The sequence below is a fragment of the Pezoporus occidentalis genome, unplaced genomic scaffold (genome assembly GCF_034315485.1).
Source record: "Pezoporus occidentalis ecotype Australia unplaced genomic scaffold, CSIRO_AGI_Poc_V1 ctg32, whole genome shotgun sequence".
Taxonomy (NCBI): Eukaryota; Metazoa; Chordata; class Aves; order Psittaciformes; family Psittacidae; genus Pezoporus; species Pezoporus occidentalis.
The window spans coordinates 4118688-4136562 of NW_026915158.1; the positions used below are offsets into that span (position 1 = coordinate 4118688).

At 38.0% G+C, this 17875-nt stretch overlaps 2 protein-coding genes across 2 annotated transcripts in view; one reads left to right on the forward strand and one right to left on the reverse strand.

Annotated features, from left to right (window-relative positions):
* Nucleotides 1–17875, forward strand: part of LOC134168695 (uncharacterized) — a 278672-nt gene that overhangs the window by 188455 nt on the left and 72342 nt on the right. The gene's annotated exons all lie outside the window — the stretch shown is intronic.
* CRLF2 (cytokine receptor like factor 2) lies at nucleotides 1299–17416 on the reverse strand. Its single transcript, XM_062628656.1, is given in 10 exon segments — nucleotides 1299–3466; nucleotides 3469–3548; nucleotides 3550–3647; nucleotides 4672–4756; nucleotides 6138–6252; nucleotides 7906–8068; nucleotides 8771–8910; nucleotides 10465–10637; nucleotides 11362–11473; nucleotides 17249–17416. Coding segments are annotated over 10 exon segments (1128 nt in total). The 5' UTR covers nucleotides 17325–17416; the 3' UTR covers nucleotides 1299–3380.

The following is a 17875-nucleotide window of genomic DNA, read 5'->3' on the forward strand; positions in this document are numbered from 1 at the left end:
GGAGAGGAGAGGAGAGTGGAAAGAACAGAAGATGATGACACAATGATGAAAAATGTCAGATGGGTGAAGAGGAAAGCCTCAGGTTGCTCTCTTTCTGACTTGTCACTGTTTGTGGCAGTAGATGAAAGCAGAAAACCAGTCTGCTATTCTGTTCAGTAAACCACATGGAGCAAAGGCTCTTGAGTTTTGCTACAGAGCTGCCCATCACTCTCTTGTCAAATGAGCATTAGGCCAACAGGCAAAGATACATGAGAAAGATTCATTTTATAATGTAAAGAAAGTGCCTTTTATTTGAACAGGAAGGTAATATGCATCAGTTTGTCACAATCTTAGAAAAGAGTTTTGTTGGAAGCAGCTGTCTCTCCTGAACGGCTTGGGTCCAAGGTGATACCCTCACAAGTCTATAGCCTATGTAAGAGACAGTAACTATTTGGTTCAGTATGTCCTAAAAGAGAAACCTGATAATGAGGTTGGGGTGGTTGGTTATGCAACATAACTGAAAGAAAACTGTGTTCTCAAACTTATCTGGCTTGCTAGTATTCCTCTCTGAAGTGTCAGATGCACCTAAACCTTCTTAGATTTAGTGTAGAAAGCATACAATTATATTTTCATCATGACATTTTGTTCCACCCTTCAGACACTTTTTATGTGGGTTCATATTTTCATACTCTGATATTTTCATTGATCTTCCACTGAGCAGTGGTTCAGCATGAAGCCACAGTGTGCCCAGGAGTGCTGGCTTCCAGCTGTTCATGCCAGGAGTTGGGGCAGAGAATGCCATAGGCACCAGGTATCCTCTCTGAGGAAGCATTGCCTGCCTGGTGTGGCTGAGGGCTAGTGGGCTCTACATCTCATCAGAGATAGGCTACAGCATTTCCAGGAGAGCAAAGATCAGTGACATGCTTGGGTTCCCTCAGCTTCCCCAAAACCCACAAGCAATGAGTTTTGCTACTTGGATACGTGTCTTCTTGTACAATGTTTGACAAAATCATCATTGAAATTTGGGAAAGGACACTTCTTGCTGTTTAAATTGTGCTCTTCATCATTCTGTAGACATTTTTCTAGAATTTGACAAGAATGGAAGTTTCTGGGGAAAAAAAATATGCTTTAATTTGCATTTTAACAATTCCCAGTGTTTTTTTTTTCTTCATAAAGGGATGTTTTAAACATAAATATTTGAGTTATGTGGGGTTTGTATTTGTTTTATTTCTAGTCTGATATATAAAATGTGACTATTGTTGTATACATACACAAAAAGAATCTTTCTAAAGTATAATACAAGATATAATAGCTTTTACTAAAAACAAATTACTAACATTTCAGTTCAAGAACATTGCTTAAAGAGCACACTTCAGCATGACTTTCTTCTTTTTTTTTTTTCCACAGTAAAATTTTGGGAAAATATGCTAAAACATTTTGTGTTCAGAGAGAAGAGTATTTGCTCAACAGAAAGTGGTTTAATTAAGGTATCTAGCTAGCTCTGTAGACAACCATATGTGTGCATGGTTCAAACATGAGGTAACTAAGCAATGCATTCTCAGCTTTACTTCCCACTGTTGTTTGAACCATTACTCGAACAAGTTCTTGTCTGTTGTAAATCACTGTAACTTACTTGGTTCTTATGCAATAATGCTAATTTATACCAGATGAGAACAGCTGAGCTAACTTCTGCTCATCAAATTTTATGCAGCTTGAATTAGTTCAAAATCCATTGCATTCTTACAATGCTGTTGAAACTTTTTATGGTTATCTTTATAAAATATTTCCAGACATGTGAGGTGTAAAAAAGGCCCAAAAAATTTGGAACACATCAGTTCTACGTAGGAAAAGGCAGAGACATTTTCAGGATTATTGGAAATCCTTTGTTAGGATGTTACTTTTGTTAGTGAACAATCAAATCTGGGGGAATGTCTAGAGAAACTTAGGGAATTTGCTTGAACTATCCTTCCAGCTAAGTTTCGAAGGTATTGGCCAGAAAATGTCTGGATTTTAAACACTGGGTCACTTAGAAACATATCTTGAGACCTAATGATCCATGTTACTGTTTACTATTCTCAAAGAGTTCTGGAGTTAAAGTGTTTTAAGCGCTGAATTAAAAGTATACTCATTGCTGTAATTTTTTGATAACATGAAATTTCCAAGGTACACTGTAAATTAATCTATGAAAGTATGCAATTGGAAAAGCTTAGTCAACTGATAAGGTAATTTAATGACTAACAAATAGGTAAATGACAGGTAACTAGTTGGAGCTAATTTAACATATAATCACAGCATATCTACAAGACCTTACCCATATCATAGTTGTTTTTAGCACTTAAACTATTTTACAAAATTTGTGTTCAACTATCATGTAAACTAAATGATAGAGGGAAACTCAGACTAGTCAAGATTTTTTTCTAAAATGTAATCAATTAGTATATTTCATTTTAAATTTAAAATTAAGCATATTTTAAAAGATAGTATTCTTAGAAAACTTAAAAACGTATTTTGAGAACAAAAGGCCAGTATGTGGAATACAAATGATAAGTGCTAATTTGGGTCTACATCTTCTGATTGCACTAAACCCCAATTTTTGATAAATGCAACTCAGTTAAACATAAATATTGATCAAAATTAACTTTAGCTTTCTAGAAGAAGTTGCTTAGTCATGCAAAGACTGTAAGATGCTGAGGTCCTGACCTCAGAGGAGGCTTATGAAGCCTTGCTGTTGTGGAAGAAGCTGCCTACTTGCAGGATAAAATGTGATTCGGTACTGTACATCCTCAGCCTTCTGTTCTTAGACATGGGGCTTATTCTTCTCTTTATAAAACCTCTGATGCCTGCAGTGCAGCACAGGGATCACAGTGGGAGAAGCAGCTTACAAAAGCAAGCACTTCTAGTCTAAGGAGTATCCTATAACTGTATTCCTATCACAGTATCCTATCACTGTGCAGATGAGCAGATTATGGTCCGGTCTTCATGAGACAAGGACCATTAGCAGAAAAATCCCTTTATTTCTCTTTCGTTGGGAAAGAATAACAGTTCAGTTTGCATTGCTCTGCGTACTTCATAAGCACAAGGACTGAGTCTTGGCTCTGTGAACCATATTACAGAGGAGCTCTTGTTCTCTCCTGTCCATCACAGGAAAATGTGGCTCTGTTTAGTCTAAGAAACCCGAATCAGAACAATAAATCTTAACTCTGTAAATTATTAGGACCTTGTTTCAAACACTGAGCCTACCCAAATGATCTTAAGCGCTGGGAAAGTGCAGATCTGAAACCAGATAACACAGCCTTTCTTGATGCAAATTTACTCATGACAACCTTTTGTATTTAGCCACACCCCTAAGCTCATCAGGACCTTTCATGTACTTTCCTAATAATTTCTGTATTATGTGGATTTTATAACATCACATACATGTCATCATTCATTAAAATTTGGAAGCCAGCAAAAGAAGCAATAGTGTTGGACATCGGCATCAGACAGCAAGCTGAGCTTCTTTGGGGTCATTATTTTCAGCTGCTCCCGAAAAAGTGAAGGTTTTTTCTAGAGGCCTGTGTTCCTTACTTCTCATCTTCTTGCAGGCTTTCTGCCTCAGTGATGCGCTCTGGCTCTTCATATTCTAGCTTGGTTTGCACCACTGCATGATCAGTTTTGTCTATCCATTCCTAGGAAAATGAAAATGTTGATGTTGGCAGGGACTGAGATATCAGTCAAAAGAGACCTGGTTGCACAGACACTGATTTTCCTTTAGATATGGCACCTTTACAGGATAAGCCATAGTGAAGAAGATTAAAAGGAAGCAATATAGAGAAGCAGGATATAATATAGCAGGACACAAGTAAAGCAGACTAGCAGGAAAGCAGGCAGGATTCCACAAATGCATACAAACTCTTATTTGCTATTGAGACCACGTTAAATACAACTTCATATTTAATCAGGGCCTTTAAGAAACCTTGAATGTGTTAAACACCTGGCATTCCTTCCTTGACGGACTCATGCATTCTTTGACCCACGTCCTGACTTCATCTAAATTAAGACTGAGCTTACATGGAGATTTAGGCAACATAGCTTTTCTGTATTAAAACTTCAGTATTAATTTGCATTTCATTCTTTCTTCTTCAGTTTCAGTTTAAAGCTATCTTATATATAGAAAGTTTCATTTTGCACTGAAACATTATTACTACTCTCTGATATTGGGTTTAAAAATGTAAATATTTGACTTGCCTCCACTTAGAGGAAACTTAATAGTAATTAAGATGAAGGCAGCCCAATTTAATACAGAAAAATATATCACATATGCTATGTAATGAACTCAAGAACAGTAAGAAAACGAAAGCAAAAACTGTGGCCCATACATTTGACATCCTTTTTGTGTCTAAAGGTTTAGCACCCATACACCTCTGTGGCTAAGAGAGGATGCTGCTTACTCATGCCTCCAAAGGCATGAGTGCCAACCCTGGTTCAAAAGTAAGAATCACCGCACTTCACAAACATAAAGCAGCACTACACTGATTGTATGAGCTCTGGTATTTGTTCTGTGGATCCTCTTGGTGATGTCGCATGAGGGGAAGGGCTTTTTTCTTGGGTCAGAGACTGTGGGTTTTCTTTGCGGAGCAAGTATCAGTATTTACTTTTAAATTATTCTCAATACTGCAGAGATTACAGACTTGCTAGGATGGCAAAGTTTACCTGGAAGTTTCCATTATAGTCACTGAAGAGATCATCAAATATGTGTTTTGGGTCTGGTACAGAAGGCATGACTGACTTCTGAAGCCTGCAAAGAGGAAAATAAAATACAAATTGACTTTTTGTTGTAGCGTAATCATTCATACAAAAGTCTAATTCAGCACATTTCTGTAGCCACAAATATATTTTATATGACAGTACTCTAAGCTTGAGTTTTTTTGGATGTGTTTTAAAGTCAAAAAGCAATTATAACAGTGTGATAAAACCATGAGGCTAAGAGTGACTGTTCTGCTAGATTTCCAGCCAACCCCATCCTAGTAAAATCTGATCTTTATACAAACTTCCAACTAGCCGGTAAGTGCAATTCTGCTCCATGCAGTAGTCAGAGATTTACATTCCCTGGTCACATTCCCCTAGACATGAACTTGGTGCAGAAGCCAGCTGTACTGGCTGACTTAGTGAATGCAAACGCAAACATGAAACATAGAATTATAGGAGAAAAAAACTCAATTTATGATCTGAAGAGTTTACCAGAGTCCAGCATACTTTCAACTCTGAAGATAGGGAGTTTTTGGTTTTTGTTTAATTTTCTCTCAAAAAGGCCAAACCTGGGGCCCTTGCAGGGTTCTTTGTTATTTGGTGGGTTGTTGGTTTGTTTTGTTTTTTTTTTTTAAGTGTAGATTCTAAACTTGAACACAGTCATTCAACTGCAAATCCAAATATTGATACAGTCTTATTAAAGTCAAATGCATTGAAGCTTACTTCAGCCTACCGCAAGCAGACACTGAGTCTCACGAAAATTGTACAAAAGAATGTCAGTTCATAAGAAATAACCAAATTAATTGTCTTCTCATAATTTAACAAGATTATTGAAAAAGAGAAGTAATTAAATAGAAGAGACAGAATTTTATCCCAAAATATTGACTTTTAACAGAGCCGTTCAGTTTTTTATAATTTAAGGGATTAGTTTTTGGAAGGCCAGTATACATTATCCTTCAAATAGTAATAAAGGTACTGACTTCCACATAGAATCATAGAATCATAGAATCGTTAGGGTTGGAAACGACCTTAAGATCATCTAGTTCCAACCCCCCTGCCGTGGGCAGGGCAGCAAGGCCTCGTCCAACCTGGTCTGGAACACTGCCAGGGATGGAGCATTCACAACCTCCCTGGGCAACCTACTCCAGCTCCTCACCACCCTAACAGGAAAGAATTTCCTTCTTATATCCAACCTAACTTCCCCTGTTTAAGTTTTAACCCGTTACCCCTTGTCCTGTCACTACAGTCTCTAATGAAGTGTCCCTCTCCAGCATACCTATAGGCCCCCTTCAGATACTGGAAGGCTGCTATGAGGTCTCCACACATGACTTTATCAGATAAAAATTTTGGTGCTAAGAGACTTGATCCTGAATCATAACTCTGTTTTTATGACATGGCTATTTATTAGTAACCAATAAAATTATATTTACCTCTGCCATTGACACAGAAGAATCAAGAGGATAAACATCATTAGAAGTGCTGCCAGCAAGAAACTTAACACAATTACTGTGTTTGACTGAGGTTTTATATCATCATTACATGAACCTAAGAATAATCACAAAAATGTATGTGAAAAAGTTATTTTTCTTTAACAGTATTTCTAATCACGATACAACATTGAATGCTCTTAAAACAAAACAGAAATAAAAAGTTTTAAGTACAAACAAGACAAGTTCAATCATTCTATTGAAACCGAAAAGCCATCCTTCCCCAAATCTTGCAAAAGAAGAAAATTGTGTTTTTATTTATCTAAATTGACCTGGTTCAGGACAAAGGAGCAGGCTCACAGGCAAGGAGTAGGTGCATTATGAATGAATTGAATATTTCTCACATCTTCATCACATTGCATTGACAGTGATAAGCAGCTTTGTGCTAAGATCTATATTACATACACTGACTCACAATCACCAATGCTGCTGAGATTTTACATGTAGCCTGAATGTCTTATTTCCCAAGATAAAACAAACAAACAAACAACATCTCCCCTATCTATCTCAGCAAACAAAAAGGCAGCAAACCACAAGTGTCAATGCCCAGAATGTAACTGGTGGCAGGATATCATCTAACACACAGGTATGTAAAATTAACGCATTTGTACACTTTTAGCATTCTCATTGTTTATCCTGCAGCTTTTGTAATGCCACCTCAAAACTCTACCTACTGCTACTGACCTGCTTTCCACATAAATGCTATAAAAACTAAATGATTATTCATGCAGAAGAAACCGTCCAGCCTGTTCTGCCTGCCTGCTTTCGTCAGCTTGCCAGAGAGCCACAAAGAAAGTAAGGTCTTCAGAATCTGTGAAATTCAGAGCTTCCTCTGATGCTAGATTGGGGTGAACTCATCAAAGTCCTGAAGTGCTTACCCCAGTGAAGGGGCTGTGTCAATGTCACTTCAGATCCAGGGTCTCCCAGAATGACTAAACAATTAGCCTGCTAGGGGCTTTTATGAGTGCACCTCTCAGAAGGTGCACAGGGTGACATCGTCTTCTGATTTCTGGCTTGCATTTGCCACCACATCAGAGGACGTATTTGCAGGTTCACCATTTGCATGGTGAAAGACGTTTCTCTGGAGTTCAGTACTATGCCTACTACTAATGCACAGGATACACTTACTTGAGATTTCATACCAGCTTGTGTATACAGATATTCTTCAGCTGAGTAATAGCCCACTGCATGTTTGAGAACTCAGATCTGGGTACACTGAACACCTGGTAGTTTTGATAAAACCTAGTGGGTGGCATTTCGTTCTTAGCTGATATGACACAAATGTGCTGGAATGCATCTATGAGCATCAGACTTCCATGACCTCTGGTCCTGTAGTTCAACTGGATGTATTTTCAAAACAAACTGACTTCAAACTGGGGCTTCAAGGGCTTTCTTAGGGTTCAGGTTTGATGTTTACATATCTTATGTGGACACCCATGCATCACTTCTATGTCATTGCTGAACCCTAGACACTATTGTAACACAGATAATGATACTCAACTTTGCTGATTATGGCATAAATTGAGAGTGTTGTGGCCCATCAGGATCAAAATGGACACGACTTAAACATGGGCATTTAGACATCCGCATGAACTTTCTTCGATAACAAAAGATGCAACATTAATTTACAGCATGTTCCCAGCGTCCCAGCCTGCAATCACCCCTTCCCCATTTGTACTTAGACAGTATATGAATGTAGCACAACTGTTACCTAATAAGGTGCCATTCATCCAAAATGTTTCTGCTTCCCAGTCACTGCTGTAATTAACTACGTTGCAGTAGGGTACTAGCCTCTTCAGTCTGACCCAGAAAGAATAGCATTTTCTTGAATCAAAGCCTTGCTCTTCAACACTGCAACACTTAGAAGTTCTGGACTGAGAAGGAAGGTGTATCATCATTAATTCTGGTTTTCAAGATGGTGCTTCAGAATACTATACCCAGTCATGGTCAAAACAAGGATAAAGGATAGGCCAACCCAAAACCTCAGAACTGAATTTTAACTACTCAGAGTTTTGAGAAATTCTGTTCCTTGACTGACTCTTCACTATTCATATCCATTCCTTATGGTCTGATACTGAGTTGTAGGTCAACAATCATTACTTAGTGCACTGTTACAGTTGCATATTTACAATATGCAAAGACACTTCAAAAAGTATATACAAGTTATATTTAAGAATGGAAAGCTTAAGTCAGTTAAATAATATTTGAAATACTTAACAGCTAATTTCTGAATAAATAAAAATTCCATGTCCTCTCTTTTCTTTCATTCTATTTGTTATTTTCTCTCTTCTTTTCTCTACTCTGCATTCTGCTTTTCTTCCAAAAGATCTTCTATTTTGAATGTATAACCTTTCCTTAGATTGTCCTCATCTCTTTGGGTAACAAGATATAACTCAAAAAATATTTTTTTTCTGTCACGACAGATATCCAGGCTCTTAAAAATCCAACTGTTTTCTACTACCAGTAATATATCAAAGTATAGGATGGGAGAACAATTTGAAAACAACTCTATTTTACGTTCTCTGGAGATGCTACTTCCCTTCCAATGTTGATTAAAAATGTCACATCCAACTCACTTGCCACTGTTTGTCAAACTTGCTTTTGTATTGAAGCTCAAGTCTCAAGCACTTCACAGCTCTCTCTGGTGTATTACAGCTTACAGTAACGGTGTCATCATTCCAGAAGAAGGTCACATTTTCTGGTCGATTGGGCTTTACTAAGAAGAGAGAAACAAATTTTGCTATAGTCTCTTAAAAAGAAGTATTTTGCAGTTAAAATTATTGTTACTCTTTCCTTGATGTTTCTAAGTACTAAGTGAACAAGGTAGTCTTTCTTCTTGGAGGGTGCATTTTTGTAGCTCACCTGCTTATTAAACATCAAAATGGAGTTTGACATGGTGACACAGCTCACAGTTCAAGGTGCCACATTCAAAGGTAGACGCTATCTCATGTCAGGAATCTACTGCGTGTACTTAAGAGCTATAATCTCCTCATACTCCCTGCAATCAAGAGGAAGAAAGAGACTTCCTCACTGGAAAAGGACTGACAAGTTCAGTACCATAAAATCTACAAGACACAATTGTGCAGATGCTGGAGGCTATGTGGGGTACAGTCTGGCATCTGCAAAAAACACTGGGTGCCTATCTGTGCACAACAGAATATACTCCTCACTATTTCAGATGAGCCAAAATGCATGCAATGGTTTGATCTATGAAGCTTGTAATCTTCAGTAGCAGAAAATACAAAGGTCAGAAGAATGTTATCTGCTCTCTCAATCCTTCTAGTTGCTTTTTTGTATTATAAAAATTCTGCCTTCCTAATTTAAAGACTGAAGTCCTATCCTTGATATTTTTGGTTTGTTACCTAACCCTTCTGAAATTCATTTTCCTATCAGTGCATATTTAATAGACAAAATTGGAAGATCGGGCTGCAGCTTTCCATAATTTGTCAGATATTGGTAAAATTATGAGATCCAAAATCATTCTCAAAGTTAGATACCATGACAGGTTTTTGTTTCATCCCTTTTGCTAAAACATTAATAATAAATGTTAATAATATATTTGGTTTTTTTTCCAGATAATTCTACATTGTATATTTTCTGCATTATTTTTTCAGAAAAAAAGTTCTTCCACTTTAAATGATGTAATTATGTGAAATTCCACAAGATTTTGACAAACTAATCTCACACTAGATGTAAAATATGTATCTGGGGGCAGGAAAAACAGGAACATCTTTTCTCTACTAGTAGAAGGATGTCTTTTATTCTGTCAGACTCTACCGCAGTGACTCAACTAATTTTGTTGTCATCCAATGGTGGTTTTATGACAGCCTCTTCAATAATAAGTAGTTTGCTGCCTTGCATCACATGGAAGATGAAAAAAGAATGGAAAATTGAAAATATGAGATCACATAAGCAGAACTAAGACAAGAAACTACCTAATTTTATTCATTTTCCTGATGTGAATACTGAGCAGGCCTGGACTAGATTTGTCGCACCCATATACTTTAGTATTTTTGGTCTGATTTTTAAACTATGCTTTGGGACAAATCTGACTGTATCATCTCATTTAGCTGCAGCTGCACACAGGTCTGAGTAACTACTAGTAACCCCAAGGGGTGAAAATCAATATGAAATAGCTATAGTTTATTTTGACACACACACTAAGAATATTTTGTACACCAGTATAACTGATTTCTTCTTAAACTAAGGAGAACTAGAGAATCAGTGAAGACACTAGGATTACAAAAGTAGTTGTGATTTATACACTTACTATAAAAATCAGATTTTAGTCTTTTAGAAAAAAGCTCTTCACTTCCATTGTTATTCCTGATAGAGATGGCAAGGGTGGGTCCTTCTGTCTTAAAAAGACATCCAGAATTATAACCTTGATCCAACAAGTATGTGGGACATGGCTTCCAAACTTTGTACTTGCTTTCATCAAATCTATGAATGAAATAATATTGGTGAATGGAACACTCTTACCAGTTAACACAAGTTAATTCCTTTTTGTTATTCTTTCTTTTTCTTTTCTTTCTTTTCTTTCTTTTTCAAATGCTGCTATCAAGGGAAGTCTGCATATGGAGTTTCTTGAAGTAGCAAATTTCATAGTAGTGTGAGGGAATCCATTAGCCAAACCTCATTGACTTTCCAGCCCTGGGTTTCTATGCAGTTTAAAATAATCAAGTTTCCTTAATTTTCTAAAAAACAGAATGACTTTCTCAAACAGATGCTTTCATGAACCTGTTTCCAAGATTGTACTGTTAAAAGCTCTTTCACATATAGTACCCAGAATGAAAAGGGAAGATCACGCTCTGTGACTGTCTTAAACAAAAACATTCAATTTCTATTAGTCATTGATGTAGTCAGTTAATAAGAAAAATATGCACATATGTGAAAAAACACTTTCAATAGTGTAATTAGCATAAGCATTTAGCACACTGACAGGAGAGGGTCAAAACTTTCATATAATGTCTGCTGTGACTGGCTGCTCAGCAGGCTTATTTACTTGTACACTGCTGTAGCAGGTTGTGAAGATGAACAAGTTTCGTGCTGGATGATGAACAAATGCTAAAAACATTTTCAGGTATAGTTCACAGAAGAGTCAACTTAAATATTTCAGCCTACCAAAGTAAATAAGAAGAAAAGAACAGGTATTACAAATACTCACGTATAAGAAAATGACACATTCTCTCCAGGAAATAGTTCTCTTGCTGCCCATGTGATCTGCATCTTCTCATTATTGAAGTTGATTATTGTGGTGCTGATGGCATTTTTCCCACCTACCCATGACATTAACAGAGAATATGATTTCAAATGCTGTTTGTATGAGAAACATCCCTTGACATTGGTAGGCAATCAGTATTTCAAAGATATGTATGCAATAGACTCAGATGATCATAAAATAAGAAGACATAAGAATATCTAAAATGCAAGGAAAGAGAGTAAAATAACCTAGAGACATTGAAATTAAAATCTCAAAATAACAAAATGAAAGCACGCACAATTTGTTGTGTTTGCATGGCCGAGTTTTGGTAGCAGAGGGTCTACTAGGGTAGCTTCTGTGAGAAGCTGCCAGCAGCTTCCCCTGTGTCCAGTAGAGCCAACACCAGCCAACTTTGAGATGGGCCTGTCTCTGGCCAAGACTGAGCCCATCAGTGATGGTGGTAGCACCTCTGGGATAATGTATTTAAGAAGGGGGAAAAGAGTTACTGCACAGGAGCAGATGTACCTGGAGAAAGGAGTTAAAATGAGTGAAACAGCCCTGCAGACACCCAGGTCAGTGCAAAAGGAGGGAAGGAGGTGCTCCAGATCCAGGAACAGAGATCTTCCTGGAGATCACGATGGAGACCATGGTGCAGACTATGGCAAGGCAGGCTATGCCCTGCAGCCATGGAAGTCCATGGTGGAGCAGATTTCACCTGCAGCCTGTGAAGAGCCCCATGCCACAGCAGGTGGATGCCCAAAAGAGGCTGTGACCTGATGGGAAGCCCATGCCTTTGGAGGCTCCTGGCAGGAGCTGTGGCCCCATGGAGAGAAGAGCCCACGTTGCAGCAGGCTCCTGGCAGGACTTGTGACCCATTGGGGGACCCACGCTGGAGCAGTCTGTTCCTGAAGGGCTGCACTCATGGAAGGGACCCACACTGGAGCAGCTTGTGAAGACTCATGTTGGAGAATTTGATGGAGAACTGTCTCCCATGGGAGGAACTGCATGATGGAGCACAGTAATAGTGTGAGGAGTCCTTCCTTATGGAGGAAGGTGCAGCAGAGATGATGTGTGATGAACTGACCACAACCCCTATTCCCCATCCTGCTGTGCTGCTTGTGGGAAGGAGGGAGGGAATTCAAAATAATAAAGCCCAGGAAGAAGGGAGGAGGGGGAGAAGATGTTTTAAGGTTTGGTTTTATTTCTCATTACCCTACTCTGAATTGACTGGCAATAAATTAAACTAATTTCCCCAAATCAGGTCCGTTGTGCCCATGGCAGTAATTGAGTCATAGCCAACTAATCCAGGCTAATCTGTCTAATTCAGAACCCTTACCAGGTGAAGGGTGACAACTCAAAACTCTTACTTGGACTTGGACACCTGGGCAGCCCCACTGAAAGACGCAGCAGTGAATTTTCTGTTTTTTTGGAGGGTGGGCTCCACATGCAGCGTTTACCCATTGTTCTCCAGCTGTGAGGTTGCAGCAGTTGGCCCAGGTATGTGAAAGATCCACTTGCACCAATTTCTAGTGCTAAGCAAGTGATGTGGGTTGGGTTTGCATTGCAAGACTGGTCTCAGGTTGCTCAGCATTGTAGGAATGCTAGTACCTGAAGTCTCAAGGGACTTGTAAGGAAAACAGGTAACTTTACTGGTGAAGAGTAGGTGCTTGCAGATGTCAAATGTTTAATAAATGTTTGGGAAGATCTTGTAGAATTTACCATGAAAAAGTGCCTTAATTGCTCTAAGGTGTTCGGTCAATTTGGTCAAGAGGGCTGTACACGTACAGAAAAAAAAGGAGGAAAAGGAAAAAGGGCATTTATAACCTAGGTAGGCAACACCACTAAAGAGAAGAAAGGAGAGGAAAAGTGTGATTTGAACACCTCCAGGAGTGAAATACTGTAATGATATGTGGCTTATGTTTCATTACTCCAATTTCAGCATGGTAAAATAATATTGTACTGCTTAGCCCTTCTCCATGAACTTTATCTTACTGGGCACTATAAATAACACTTTTATTTGGTAAACTGTGTTTATAGGTAAAGTGGTGGAATTAACACAGACAGCACCCGTTCATTAACTGTGAGAGAGAGCACACAGAATTTGCTCATGATTTTATTTATTTTCTTAATACACCTGAGGAAAACAATAGTGCCAATATTTACACTGAGTTTGCCTCTCAGATACGTGCTGTGTACTTGGGAAGCTCCTTGAAACTGCAACTATGTATCCCACAACTCTGACACTGACAACAGAGAAAGTAAAGATTTTGGTAAAGTGGTAATCCTCTCTTCCCTCTCTGTATAGGCCAAATTTTGAAGTCCTTTTTCAGGGTGCCACATTTACCCTCAATTCTAGTGTAAAAAGAACACAAGCATCAAAACCCAGAATCCCACAAATTTCCTTTAATGGGATGTTTGATCTCTTCAAACTTGCAATGAGTGTTTGGCTCTAAAGGTGAATAATAAGGAATCCAGAGGGACCACACAGAATTTCCACGCACTAAGGAGCAGATATGCCATAAAACCTGAGGGTCTGATCTGACTGGTCTGTTGGAAGGAAACAAAAGTCACAACTGCATTCTGAACCTTGGACAACACTCATTATTTTTTTCAGTCATGGTATGATGGCTTTGTACTACTTCTTAGAGGCTGCAATTCAGAGATGCACAGTAAATCCTGGGGTTGGCAATGGATATTTTTTGGATAACAGGGAAGAATATCAGTTTGGCTCCAGTCCTGCAGTGAGGACATCATCATCATAGTGATGAACTTTGCACGTTATGAGCAGTCCACTTGACTTGAGCAGGATTACTCAGAGCACATCAGCTTAACAATACATATAAATCTTTCTAGGATCTAGGATTACATAATATGTAAGAACCTTACATATTGTGAATTGAAACTCTGTGATTTTAGCATTTAAATATAAGCTCCAGCAACTGCAGTTATTTATGTACTAAAACGGAAGCTAATGCATTATGAAATATGTTAATAATAAATAGAACCACTTAATAGAAATAAAACAGAAATTTTAATAATCTAAATACATATTCTCTTCTGTGCTCTAGTTTTTAAGAACTTCATATGAAATCAGTTTTTAACATAATTAACTGTGTAGGACAGAAAAGGCTTTACCAGTCTTTTATTATTAAAGACTGTGTTTCTAGAGCTCTAGTCAGAGCAGTTTGCTACTGTGCTTTCTAATTTCATGTGTTTTGTAGCCTTTTTGAATGTAGTATGAGTTGTGTTTTGTATAAATTGTCAGTAAATATTTTCATGTGTCTTTTCAACTTATAGCATGTATGTGGTGCACAATTCACATTTCTACATGGAAAGGTGCATAGCCCAAGTGAGATTTTAAAAGTTTGGATTCAGTTGGCATCAAGTCCTCTGAGGATATGTACAGGTTATCTGAAATATGGTAACTTTTTTCTGATGATCTTTCTTTTGCCTTTAACTGAAAGGCGGTTAGTTTCCTTTCCTTTCCTTTCCTTTCCTTTCCTTTCCTTTCCTTTCCTTTCCTTTCCTTTCCTTTCCTTTCCTTTCCTTTCCTTTCCTTTCCTTTCCTTTCCTTTCCTTTCCTTTCCTTTCCTTTCCTTTCCTTTCCTTTCCTTTCCTTTCCTTTCCTTTCCTTTCCTTTCCTTTCCTTTCCCTTTTTTTTTTTTACTTTTTTGAAGCATTTATACACCTATACTTCTGGAGTCAGAATCATTCATATATTTGCTTAATGGAAGGAGACAGAGAGAAATAAAATGAGATTTTTATTAATCCACCTTTAACACCATAGATGATTCCCAGTTAATGTGCCAGCAGCTCTTTAATAATTGTAATCATTTAAAACATTCTTCTATTCATGATCCTATAGGCACACAATAGACCAAACTAACACATTCATCATTATTCATTGTATTATGATAATGGGTAGATGGAAAGGTCAAAAATATTATGAATAGGCAGTCCCTGGGCTAATGAGGTGTGGCAGCAACTTTGTGCCTGAGGATGACTTGCAAGTCTGTCTAGGTATGTAGTATGCTGCAGTGGTGTAGTACACATACCAGTACTCCGCAGCATGAGCTTCAGGAAGAATTATCCAAGTCCACATCTTTGGTAAAACCAGACTGGGACTGGAAGGGATCCACAAAAGGTTTTAACCTCACAAGTACTGCTGGGCTTTTCTCCAGACAGAGAGGTGTGGAAAATACCACTATGGTGTGTGGAGAAAGCACTTTTACAGGGGGAAAAGAAGAAATTTCCCTGAGCAAAAAATTATGCAGACACAACCATGCGCAAGAATATGAGCAAGTACATTCCACCTCCAAGCCACTTTTCACAGTTTATTACTGAGAAAAAAATACTCTTGAAGGGGAGCGTAGTAAAAAGGTTGAATGTCATGGAATAGAACAAAAAAAAGAGAAAAAGGAGGGGCAGAATATTAATCTGCAAAGATAACAGAATGGAACATGCATGTACTGGAACAGTTGCAACCTCATTGAAGCACAACAAAGAAGAAAAACTACTTTTGATTTCCTAACACTGATGAAACTTGATAAGTAACCGCATGTTGAACTTCCACATATCGACGCACACTGTATAGAAACCACTGGAGAGCAAAACCTAGATCTGAGCCTACAGTCTTTGGTTACCCTTAATACTACTGGTCTATCAGAACAGATTCATTATATTAATAGGAACACATGTAAGTCAAAGAGGAACTCTTCGCACACAAGACTGTTGACTTAAATGCACAGGACAGGCTGAATAGAAAACATCTTTTCAAGAAAAGGAACAAGACAGCAAGACAATTTTTTATAGACATTTTGAGACAAGGCATAATCCTTATAATGTACAACTTTACATCCTTACAACCCACCAAACTGAGTGGGTTTTTTTTTTCAGAAAATCGCTGACCATTGCTAGGTATGACAACAACTTTAAGCATCAAAACTGTAATTTTCAAAACTGTAATTTTCAAAATTTGTTCCACAAAGTCATGCCACCAGTACAGCATGCCTGTGGGTGGTTGCCATCTCAGGACAGCAAAGAGTCATGTCCTGTCACAGGAGAGCCAATGACTCACAAGGCCAATTAACACTGAAGAATCAGGTGGCGTTGCATTGCCAGAAACAGTACTTACTGTACGTAGAGCAGAACAGAGAGCTGATTATAGGTTGATAAGAAGAAGGCTTAACTTTAAAGTACCTCTTTCTCTTCATAAAATGAATGACAGGGAACTTGTGGAAAATTAACATGAGTGAATATTAGATTATCGGTCTGTGTGTTGGGCTTTGTGATTTCTATAATAATCCATTTATCTTTGGCAAACTGTAAATAATGGCATTGCAGACAAGCATATGAAATATTTAGGGGTTTAATGTTTTTATTAATTTAGTGTTTAATTATTTTTTTGTCTTGATGCTTTTCAAGTGCAATATATTGCTGGATATTTTCCCAGTGTGTTAATTCTTCCAGAATACTAAGCACTGAAGTCTTACCTGGAATCTGTTTGACCCATCTTTGTTCAATGTGAAGGCTAGTCTTTTTTTGACAGTCTATTTTGTTATAACCTATGCCTTCAACAGTAAGAAGTCTTACTTAAAGAACAGACACAAGTTTAGCATGTTCTGCCCTGATTTTTAATTAGAAACTTCATAGAAATCTGTCATTATCATCATTGTTATTGGGATTTTTTAAGAATCTACTTTCGTCTATCTCTGCTGGATATCAATTTCTGTTTAGTGGATTCTTTTCATCAAATAAATTAATATTGTAACACATGAGGTAAAGTATGCACAGAAATATTGTTAACTAATATATCAATTTCTTAAATAAATATCTGGGGATTTAAACTTACCAGGAGATTGTGACTGAGAAGCCACCAGGTTGCCCAGTGTGAAGAGCATTGAACATGCTTGAAAGATGAGTCTCATGGTTGGAATTACACAACAAGAGATGAGTAATCGTAATCTTTGGATTTTACTATTTGATTACTTTATACCAGAGGCTGCAGGGAACTAGAGGAAATGACTGCAGGAAATAAAACAATGACATATGTCTAGCTATAAACAAATCAGAAGGGCAGGACTTTGGAATGCACACCTTTTACATACTATGTTAAAAAAAAACAGTTTCTCAGAGTATCTCTCTTGTCAGCACCTTGCTTTATCTTTTCACAGCTGTGTCAGTCAGTGGTGACAGGAGCCCTGATCCAGTTGAGGACCAGGTCATTGTACATAGCTGTGATCACATTATTTCATGGATGAAGCACTGACCTCAAAGTGCCCAGTGACTAAGGGTAGGAGAGGTACAAACAGCCTGCCTCCCCACTTACAGATCAGGAGTTGTTCCTGCTAGCAGGTGTTTATACTGCCACTCCATATGCCTAGTGCACTGCCGCTGGCTTGAGCAACTTCTTTCCCTAAATCAGAGGAAGAAGTTGAAGGTCTTTTTGTGACAGTGAGAGACGAGCTGCTAGGGGTAG